The 11,567-nt window shown below is 35.6% G+C and overlaps 1 protein-coding gene across 1 annotated transcript; it reads left to right on the forward strand.

Annotated features, from left to right (window-relative positions):
* The first annotated feature begins 1,320 nt into the window (after nucleotides 1–1,320).
* On the forward strand, nucleotides 1,321–9,665 carry LOC146133243 (GDP-mannose 4,6 dehydratase-like). Its single transcript, XM_083396455.1, has 7 exons — nucleotides 1,321–1,454; nucleotides 1,643–1,851; nucleotides 3,175–3,360; nucleotides 4,258–4,480; nucleotides 4,714–4,807; nucleotides 6,683–6,797; nucleotides 7,449–9,665. The coding sequence occupies exons 1-7, from the start codon at nucleotides 1,370–1,372 to the stop codon at nucleotides 7,650–7,652; spliced, it is 1,116 nt and encodes a 371-aa protein (XP_083252581.1). The 5' UTR covers nucleotides 1,321–1,369; the 3' UTR covers nucleotides 7,653–9,665.
* Nucleotides 9,666–11,567: the final 1,902 nt, after the last annotated feature.

The raw sequence follows: 11,567 nt of genomic DNA on the forward strand, positions 1-11,567 counted from the left end.
CAGTTGAACTCGAATGGGAAGCATCTATTACAAAACAATCTTTATTCATAAAGTTGTACTTTTGTCACGTTGTTATGATAAAGCATATTGCTAAGATGTTATGTTTAACAGCTGGTTTTGAATTAAAGCTGTTAATTAAATTGTACTGAGCCGATCCGTACGAGAAAGGCGTCATTGGAATTGTAGGAAAAGTTATTTCCGAATCCACAAGTAGACAGCTCCGACAAAACTGCCGTAGTTACAGACTAGAAGTTCATTAGTTTTTCTAGTAAAAGCTGAAATATGAATAAGTGTTTATTTGATGTGCGGCCCTCCTGTAAGAATTACATTTGTTTACTGACCCTTGTGTTAATAAGATTGCCCACCCCTGGTTTAAACTGACAAAATCCGAACTCGTTCCGTTTTGAGTATCATTTTGCATCTTAGCAAGTTTTGAGTTTAATTATAATAGTTTACGTAAAACCCAATTTTCATTCAATATAAGGTATATGTGTCAATGACCTTTAAAGTAAACCAAGTGGATTGCGTTGATGTCGTCACTGGCAAGCTGTGATGAGTCACCGAGTTAATCAAACTGGACCGCCGCTGTTGATAGGTAAACAAAGGAGGGCGTTCGCAACCACAGCTCAAAAAATTAAACTGACTTCCTTAAGGTTCCTCTACAATTCATGAAACTCGATTGTAGGGGTAATTAAATTAAAATGCTGGGTTTAATGGCCAATCAAGGTTATCGCAAATTGAGGGCTTTTGGCTTCTCAAATGCGTTCCTCACAACCCATAGGACGCTGTGCCATCGCGCGAGGTTGAATTGCCCACTAAAGGAACTGCAGTCCCGGCTTCTTTCCGCTCCAATTCAAATTATTGTTCCACGCGACAACGCGCATGTGACGGTTCTGTGTCGGCGACGTGGCATCCACACAATATAAAATTGCCTGTACGGAAAGGAGGCTTATAGATCAGATGTCAGAGTGCCTTTTCGCCATAAAACGGTGTTTCGACAGATATGTAGCGTGCCACACCGTCATTTTTGCATGTATTTTTAATAGAGTCGCATCTGTATAGCGAAAGCGCGTTTGCTCTTCCATAGAGTGTGATGCCAGATGCTGCCTGTAAACAGTTCAAATAGTGAAACGTCGCAGATGGTGTAAATTTGAATTCCCCTGTAGAGCAGGCCATTAAAAAAAAAAAGAATCTGAGGTACTTGTACCAGAACAGCTAATTGTGAAAACATGGTGTTCAGTAGATATCTAAGTCATTTACATTTAAATACCTTTAGGCTGATTCGATGCAGAGCTTAATCAATGTAATATTTGCTTTTCCAGGCTGATTTTCTTCAATTTTTATTTTTTTTTGTACCATTTTCTTCAAAATGTCTGATACTGTGAATGCCAATGGTGGTTTAAGTTGCAAAGAGGAAGAAAACAAACAAAGGAGAAAGATTGCATTAGTAACAGGTATGTGTAATATGATTTAAAATCTGTAATGATATATGCAGGATGCTTTTGTTATTTTATACAATAATTTCTCACTATACTACCCCATCAAAATTTCTCATGTTATTACTGTCTTGTTTAAAAGTACCTTAACTTTTGTATTAACATGTCCATATTATAATACATGTCAATAAGTATATTTTTTGTAGGAATTACTGGCCAAGATGGTTCTTATTTGGCTGAACTGCTCATTGAAAAAGACTATGTTGTTCATGGGATTGTACGAAGGGCAAGTCAGCCTAACACAGCTAGAATCGAGCATCTGTATGCTGATCGAGCAACTCACAAGGAAGGCAAGATGATATTGCACTATGGAGATCTTACCGACAGCAGTTGCCTTGTTAAAATTATTAACCAGGTAGGCTGATTTTACTTATCACTTCTCATATGACAGAAAATATAACAACAGAAACCATTTATGAAAGAGTGAAAGAAAGGTAATGACAATTTTGTTGTTTAAACATGTACTTTTTATACATTTTATTAGAACTTTTAATCAGGGTCAGACCCATATTTTTTGCAATTAAATATGGGTGTAATTTAGTAGATGACAACACCATCGCGTTTTTTCATCAATTAAATTAGTGACAGATAAAAAAGTTTTGGTCCTGATGTAATTCTTCTGCTTAATACAATTTTAGAAGTAAAGTAAATGTACTGTCTTTAACAGGGGTGTCCAACACGCGGCACCCAAGCCAAATGTTGCACGCTACCTAATAAAATATGGCATGCAAGTCCCCAAAAATACTTAATTTGTTATTCAGCCAATTGTCAAAGATTACCGAATTATTAAAAACAATTTGCTAATCAGGACAACTAAAAATTACTTCTGATATTATACCACTATACTGTAGTGGAGGTATTCACATAATTATATAGCTGTGTGTGAAGAAGCAAAAGTCAGCTCACTGACAGGACATTTAGTACAGTAATGCGCATTTCCATTACACAGCTTGTTTGGCTGAAAACAAACTTTTGCAAAGAAGCTGTTTTGTCAATTATGAATTGTTTGCTTGATTAAATAAGAAAATGTTTTTCATGTGTTAATAAACGTTTATTAATTAAAAAGAATTGGTTATGAAATTTTGGCACATAAAGAAGTGATATATAAGATAAAAATTAGCACGCTGACATGTTTGCGTTAGACACCCCTGGTCTATTTAGGGCAAACAGGGGTGGGCAATTATTTTTTATAGCGGACTGCATTACAATGGGTTTTAAATGCAAACTTTAAATAAGATTCAGAGGGGGACATGACATCTCGATATACTGACATTTATCAATTATTTGAGGCGATTGACTAACCACCTGCAAGACTACATGTTTACAAACCACATAGGCATGATTGTCCGCATTGAAGTACATTACAATATACCTAATTTTAAAACTGATACAGATTTTAAAGGTGTTTTTTTTGTATACATTCAAATCTCAAGCAATTTGTTTAAAATTGACATGTAAATAATATTAATCATGGTAGGTACCAAACTTATAACATAACTGATACATAAACAAACTGTAATTTGATAAATTGTCTAAACAGCAAGAAGTTACAAAAACTGATAAACCAGGAAGTAGATACTTATCATCCTAATTGATTTTTCAATGCATTTTGTCTGTGATCATCCTACTATATTTATAAATTAATATCTAAAGGTTAAGTGACCTACTTTTTCTAAAGGTGAAACCTGATGAAATCTACAATCTTGGAGCCATGAGTCATGTTAAGGTGTCATTTGATCTTGCTGAATACACTGCTGATGTAGATGGAGTTGGAACCCTTCGTTTATTGGATGCAATTAGAACTTGTGGCATGACAGATCGTGTAAAATTCTACCAGGCTTCCACAAGTGAAATGTTTGGAAAAGTAAGCTTGTTTCAAATGTATTTCGGGCCCTTGTAAATCTTTGTTTCAATAAGATTGCAAAGTATGCTCTGTCTTGGTAAAAAACAATCTGTTTAAAACAAGACAACCTTAAAGCCTAAAGGTATGAAAATTACCCTTGCAAGACAAAATGGCCAGTGAAGAAGAGTATGCCCAATGTCTATGCATAATCAGTCTGCCATACTCTTTCCCCATTAATTGACAAATAGCTGTCAGAAATATTTTTCATATTATTTTCACTCTTTAATCTTGAAATACTTATAATTCAATTTTGATACAAAAAGCTCTGGAACAAATGTGCTAAATTATTAAAAAAAATTGGATAAAGCGGCCATGATTCTTATTTTACATGCACAGTAGTCGGTTGACCAAAACTATATATGATTATAATTTATTATATCTGTATAAAAATGTTGCAGATTTATCCTTTGAACTTCTCCAATAGTATTTTGTAATTTAAATTTATTTGAATAAATGTGGTGCTGCATTTGTAAGAATAATTGCTTTTTTTTCTTTTTTTTTAAATATTTTCAAAGAGCCCTAAACCGACGTATTTGGCAAGATTAAGTGGTCCACATTAATATTAACACCTTTGACTGTATATAAAAATAAGTTTATATATATTGCCTATAACATTTTAGTTTTAAAAACGTTTTTCAGTTTTTGATTTAAGAACTTTCATGAAAATTTAATATTGCAAATATTTGTTTAGCAGACGTAAATTGGTAACACAATTTATTAGAAATACAGCTGTAAAGACTCTTACATTCCAAAACATTAGGGTGTATCTTTATAGAATCCAAAACCTATGAGTTTTACTTGTACATTCCAACAAAAGCTTTTCCATTTTTAATAATATCAATTTTAATGTTTTGACAGGTGCAAGAAATCCCTCAAAAAGAAACCACGCCTTTCTATCCTCGGTCCCCATATGCTGCTGCCAAGGTTTATGCTTACTGGATTGTGGTCAACTACAGGGAGGCATATGGCATGCATGCCAGCAACGGAATCTTATTTAACCATGAAAGTCCAAGAAGAGGCTTCAACTTTGTGACAAGAAAGATCACGAGGAGCGTGGCGAAAATTCATCTTGGTTTGCAAGGTTGGAAAAATGTCAACTTATGTGTTATCTTTTCGAAAGCACTCGTAAATGGAGATGTTGTCCAAAAAATATTATGGATATAAAATTGTTTAAAAAAAGAAATATATGCCATACTTAGACGGTTACAATCTAACCTAGTTTTTAGTAGTAGGCTTTGATACATTTCCTTTTGAATCAGAACAGTTAAGGCCAGGTTTTGTTTGTGTCAAGCTAAAGATTAACATTTTATGAAGATTGTGTGACCCTTGGAAACCTGGACTCCAAACGAGACTGGGGTCACGCAAGGGACTACGTGGAGGGAATGTGGAGAATGTTGCAACATGACGAGTAAGTTTATATTTTGTGACAGTTAAAAAAAATGTTTTCTAACGTACTTTGAAAATTATCGTTGACAAAAAAGTCATAAAAATTGAACACAGGTGCTAGCAACTATGAGACGAATATAATCGAGTCTTTATACTGTTAAGAAAGCATTTTTGGCGATTAACGTGTATAGTGTATAAACGTGTACCGTATTGTATAGTATGGTAGTGAGTTACTTGTTATTGCGGGATAACTATGATTTCGAATTTTACGAAATGAATGCTAGTTTTTAAAACATTTAAATTAATAGTACTAAAATCATCTTTAGAAACTACCGTAACTTCTCGCTCTCTTTAATTCAAACATTAACTAACAGCTTTTATTTTCACCTGCAACTGTATGGCGCTAGAACCTATAGTAATTGCGCTTCGTTTGTTGTGCGTACGTGCGGTATAAGCGAACACAATTTATCATCTGCAGTAATACCAAGAAACCAGAGAAAAGACTTATTTCAATATAAACGCAATTTTTGCCTGCCCTTTATATTATCCGCATTTTTATAACATTGGAGAAGATAAAATTTTGGGTTCAAACCAGGAGCGTATCCAGAAATCCAAAAAGGGAGGGGTCCCGAATTTTCAACTTCGGGAATTCCCCGTTTTTCCGTCTGACGTAAATGACGTCATAAAATATTGACAGACATGACGTCATAAAACAGCGATTGTAATGACGTCATAAATAATTAAAAAAATCGTCAGAAACAGCCAATTAACGTCCAGCAAAAGCAAACTTTTAGACGCAAAACACAACGTCACACGTACATCGTTGACACTCCTGCCAGGCGCCAGCTGCGAAACCGCTTAGTGTACAATCGTTAACTTCAGGAGAAAAACGAAAACAAGTCCATGAAATATATGTGATCGATTTTGGTAAATCCATTTACGGGACTACGCTAAATTAAAAGCACGTCTTTCGCCACCTGCAATACTAAACGAAGATCGGGTTTCTCCGGTGTTATTTCATTAGCGCAACATCTGCAAAAACGCCACTTCAATAGTTAATCTAGTTCAGTGTTTTTAACCTTTTCAACTGAGTACACACCTGGCGAGCGAAGCGAGCGCGATTTTTTTTGTTTTGGGGGGGGGGCGGGGGGGGGGGAATGGCATTGTTTAAAATTTCTTGCAAGTTTTTATTACATTGCCGAAAATAAAAATAAAAGAAATGTTGAAAAATATATGTCCAATATTTTTAAATACGTTTTCCGTTTGGCCGCGAGGCACTTGGCAGTCTCCACGGCGCAACGGTAGAGAAGCGCTAATCTAGTTCAATAGACAGCATCAAAACGTAAAATCCGGACGTCAAAAGAACATTCGCGCGAAGCGCGAAAATATTCGCACTTACGTAGTTAAAATACTCAAAAAGTATTTAAATTGACTCGTGTATAGTTTGTTAAAGAGGCAGCGGGCCCTATTAATTACAGCGACCGCTTGATTGACTGTTGTTAATTGTCGAACACCCACTTGTTCATCAGCCAACCCGAACGAATAACGAAAGGCGAAAGACAAAAAATATATCCTGCGTTTACGGTTGACCAAACAAGAAACGAAAAAGGCGTTTTGCCTTTGATTTTGGTTTCGCATTAGCAATACGTGTGACCCAATTACACTGAAAAAAACACGCAGCTTCGGACGGTGAGGTAAACCCTGACAAAAACGAACAATAAACGTTAATGTCACTTCCGAAAAGGGGGGTCCGAACCCCCAAAACCCTCCCCCTGGATACGCCACTGGTTCAAACCAAATCAAACGCATTTTTTTTTATCTCTGTTCACCCGCGTTTTAAACGCCGTTTCGTGGGTAAAAGCCATTTACGAATCTTTTGATTTGCTTTCCATCGAAGACCTGGAGATTACGTTCTTTCCACCAACGAAACCCACAGCGTAAGGGAATTTGTTGAAAAATCCTTCAAGCACGTTGGCGTGGAAATAGAGTGGAGGGGCAAAGGCGTCGACGAGGTGTGTTTTATCGAAAGAGTTGATGTCTTATTGAATTTTATTTATACATTTAAAATACTACTTGGGTACACTATGCACGGATCTGTAACGTAGCTTGGTAATGAATTGCAAAGCCAAAAAGGTCCAGTAGATCGACATCATCTTCATTCTTAGGACGTTTCGATACGAGCGTGACATTAACTTGAGATGAAACAAGCTCGTCTTAATAATCAAGATGATTTCGATCGACTCGGCCTTTTTGGCTTTACAATTCATTATCAAGCTAAAATACTACAGTTATAGTGATCTCTGTTTTTTTGGGTGGATCGCATACTGACCATTTCATGACCAAATAAAAGCTTGTTTGTTTAATGACTAACATGGCGATTAGTGTTTGCGTCCTACTTCTTCCAACTTAGAATGCTAATCTTCATTGTAACAGGATTTCCTTCCCGACCGACCTATATATTGCAGTCATTTAACTTATTCGTTTACGTGTCGGTCTCTGTTCTAACAGGAAACAGAGCTACTTAACGTTTCGCGTTAACACACTTTGCAGAAAATATTCGATGATTCATTTCAAAGCTAAAGGCGGAAAGGCGGTTGCCTGGTGATCTGTCCCGGTAATCTGCAAAAAGAAACACTTCTTCACTATTTCTTTTCCTTTTTCAGATTGGTGTGGACGCCCAGACCGGCGTAACGCGGGTCGCTATCGATGAAAAGTATTATCGCCCGACCGAGGTCGAATTTCTGCTGGGCGACTATTCGAAAGCGAAGAAGACGCTTGGGTGGGAACCGACCGTGAAGTTCGACTCGCTCGTCGAAGAAATGGTGGACGCCGATGTTGCGCTCATGGGCAAAAATAGCAACGCGTAGAACACACGTAGCCAAGCTTGTTAGTGGCACACAGATTTGATAGGGGCCAACTTTATAGGTTATTATTATCAGAACGCCTATAAATGCATTGCAAAAAACACAACCCATTTGGTTGATAAAAACCTATATAATATAATAGAGTGCAAATACACTTTATGGTGCAAAGGATTTTTCCAAATGGTTTTATACGCAACACTCTTTGATGGCAGTCGAATCGTAGGGATATTTGTGTTTTTTTACTCTACATACTTCACCACATCACTTGCTTCTGGTAAGTATCTTCAAAGATTTGTCGTAAGAATGCAGTAATATCATCATTGTGATTACTTTTATGTTTTTATACATAGATACTGGCTTTAGTTAAATACCAAAATTTTAGATATTTTTTAGAATTTCGTTAAAAACGATTTTTACTGTATATTTTAAATATTTTTATGCAGATATATTAGGTTTTAAGGACGGCGAAAAATTTTACGGCGAATATTTTTATCGAAAAGACTTAAACAAATTTTCACACAATTTATTGCATTACAAACCTTAGAATTTAACTTTACCTAAACTAGCAAACCAAAGCTTTTACCTTATGTCGCGTCAGCAGGATTTAATTTGTTTACACAAGCACACGTGTTACTCAACAATGTGCAAAACAAGATGTTAACATCTCTTTTTATGCACTGAACGCCATCTATCTCAAAAAAAGTAATTCATAAAACGAAATATAGTCCAAAAGTCTCAAAACTAAAATAAATAATTGTAATGCGATTCGCTGTACAAATTTTTTTGGCATTTTTTCGAACAACTATAGTTTAAAAAAATCCATCAGTTAAATTTGCCGTAAACGGAAATTTCAATGCTCGGCAGTATAGCGTGTCATTTACTGAACAAAGTTTCGTTGTGGTTACATCCTATAAGCTCCTAATGCACTACGTCGTTTAAAAGATAACCCTATATAATATGTATAAATAGTAATATTAAAAAAATAGCTCCTCTGGTAAATTCTTTGGTGCTCCCAATGTTATGTTTTGTTCGACGTAAGCAAGCCGTGAATGACATTGAACCCAATGAAGGCGATATGTGTACTGCGTCAAAACTTTGGGAAAAATAAAATGAATTGCCAGAGCAGCAAATTTCATTAATATTATGTTTCTTAAGAAATGTTTTGATGTAACTAGTTTTGTTTGTATTTGTTTCAAAACAAAGGCCGAAGTCGTTTTTTTGGTAAGGCCGACCGACGCGATTATAATCTGGAATCACTATATGCACAAGGCCGAAAGCCGTAAAACATGGTGCGTAAATGTTTGCCACAATTCCTCAGTCGCCAATCTCATTTTTTGTTTACTCCAATTCCTATCACTGGTTTACTATTACAGTAAATTTGTTGGACCAATACTCTTACAAACAAAACTTACTAAGCAGTTAAAACTGGATTTTGAAGCACTCCAGATGGAAAACTAACCTTTTAGCTTTAAACTGTGCGGTTGCGATGGTAAATTTCAGATGCGTGAAATACGTGTTTCTTCATGCAGAAAGTTATTTGTCGTATCGTGCTTTTTTGCTTGATTCCTTTCTCTTTCACAGCAAAGTAAGTTAGTGTGCTGTAACAAATCCGTGTTTTCTTCAAAGCCATAATTTATATTTACCGTATCTTCAACGAATGAAAATTTCTTACTGTTTCTTCAAAAGAATCGAAGCAATTTTGTTACTGTTTTCTGTCTTTCTTCAATAGACAACTTTTTGTATTTTACGCGCTTAAAAGTTGTCTTGAGAGTATATTTTAGTCGTAGTTTTTCATTGCATTTTTCACACGTCAACTATATCCGGTACATGCTATACCTGTATTTACGTATTCAGTCGTATTGCTTTGCGTTGTCTTTGTTACTTCCCAGTCAGTTTATCACATAAAATATCTTTAAAATATCGAAACCCTGTCATTAATCTGCTTCCTGCATAGCATCCTTTTAAACGTTTATTTGGAGTAAAGATGGGGAATTAATTAATTATTACAAAAGATGGCAACAAACTATACTTTTGCTTGCTTGATCTCGGCCCAAATAGCAACGTTAAATGTACTTAGATATACAGAATAAGTGCCTAAATTGTTTTTAGGGGGAAAGAGTTTCCATTGTTATTGAAATATTTAGGTATATTTAAACTTCTTAAATCTACATTAAGTGTACTAAAACTAAATCCACGATCGATTTACCTTGGATGTGTCATATTTGCTTTTGTACAGCAGCGGCCTCTGGTATAAATGCACGAAAAAAATAGAAATATATTGGCTACTATTGTTTTGGGGAACGTATATTGAAATTTATTGGTGAAAAACAATAGTGAAATAGCTCAACAAGCAACCTTCGGTTCAACATAATTTATTCTCAAAATGTGTGCCCGGTCCACTAGTGAAGTTCATAAGCGTGCGAAACTTTTTCTTATGAAGGCAATGTACTTTGTTTACGCACTATAGTGAATCGCTGGCCCAGCAAATTAACAATGCAAAATAGCCGTTTTTGGCATAGGATTTTCGCCAAAAAATTTTAACGCGATCCTCGGTCTTCGGGTCACAAGGAAGACTAAGTAAAACTACCCGAGTTTTGAGACCATCGTGCGCATGCGCAGTAACGAATTTCGAAAATGATTACACCACAAACTGTAAATTGTAAAGGTCGAATAGCATATGATAGAATTTGCCCACAAAGTATTGAGGATGGATGAGTGGATTGCTTAATATCCAACTTTAGTTACGTAAAATGGATAAAAAATTGTCCAGCTTTAGTTGTGTAAATGGATAAAAAATAGGCTGTATTGGATAAACGAACCGGACTCTTAGACTATAGGAAATCGGATTCAGGTTGTTTTTCACCGTCTCCACAGTTCTGTCACTGAATATAGAATGCAGCGGGATGCACAGCGCCTTTGATATGATCGAGTTAACGCGAAACGGACTTAAACACGGCTAAAACTTTTCTTTGTATTAACATATTAAAAGTTGGCGAAAAAAGTAGTTGGGGGCTGGGGCATTGCCTGGTGCCCCAACTAAATCAGCCCCTGCTCACAGCATTTTTAGGAAGCACTGTTTTTCTTATTCCAGCATCATTTGATTTTAAATTAAAAAATAAGTAAGTCAACTAATGGTCTATGTATATGCAACTTTTTTCTGTAAAATTTAATTTTGTGAATAATTGTTAAAACATGCCTTAATTAATTCAATATAAATGGGATCGGTTTCCAAGTAACCGATCTAAAATTCGGCATCGTTCTCGATCTTTGTCTAATTTTCAGACAAACTAAAAGTATGCTTCTAATTCAGGCGTGTAGCCTACAACTTTTTAATGAGGCCCGCGATGTAATAACAGTTTTCGTTTAATTGGTTCAATTTTGAATTAGTGCGAAGTTGTGCATTGGTGATCAGTGCTGATCAATGACCTTACACAGAAGGAGGGGTCAACAGACTAAGGTTCCACAAACTATATTTTTTTCCAACTAATCTACTTTTGCCAACTTTGCAAATTTTACCTTTTTCGGTTTTTACCATCGTGCAATTTCTGTCAAATCTATATAGAAATTCCATTATTTTAAACGATATGCGAACGTCAGTACAAACCGTTATCCGGCCAGCGGATTTTTTTGCTTGTTGCGGTCCTTATGCAACTTTTAGATGTGGTAATGGTACGGTATTAGACTTTTTAGACTTTTATAAGACAAAGTTTTCGAAACTTGATATTCAAAGTAAACTCATAACTGTATAGTCTAACTTGTCTCATTTTTCTACTTTTTCTTCCTGCAAAAATATAGCACAACGTTTTTATTTGCCCAGCTTGATATTTTGTTATTGAGTGAAAATACATTTCATTACAAACGAAAGCGCGACAAATATATAAATACATCAAATACAAGATTAACATAAAGCATCTGCAA

Source organism: Ascidiella aspersa, chromosome 9 (assembly GCF_963924565.1).
Source record: "Ascidiella aspersa chromosome 9, kaAscAspe10.2, whole genome shotgun sequence".
Lineage (NCBI taxonomy): Eukaryota > Metazoa > Chordata > Ascidiacea > Phlebobranchia > Ascidiidae > Ascidiella > Ascidiella aspersa.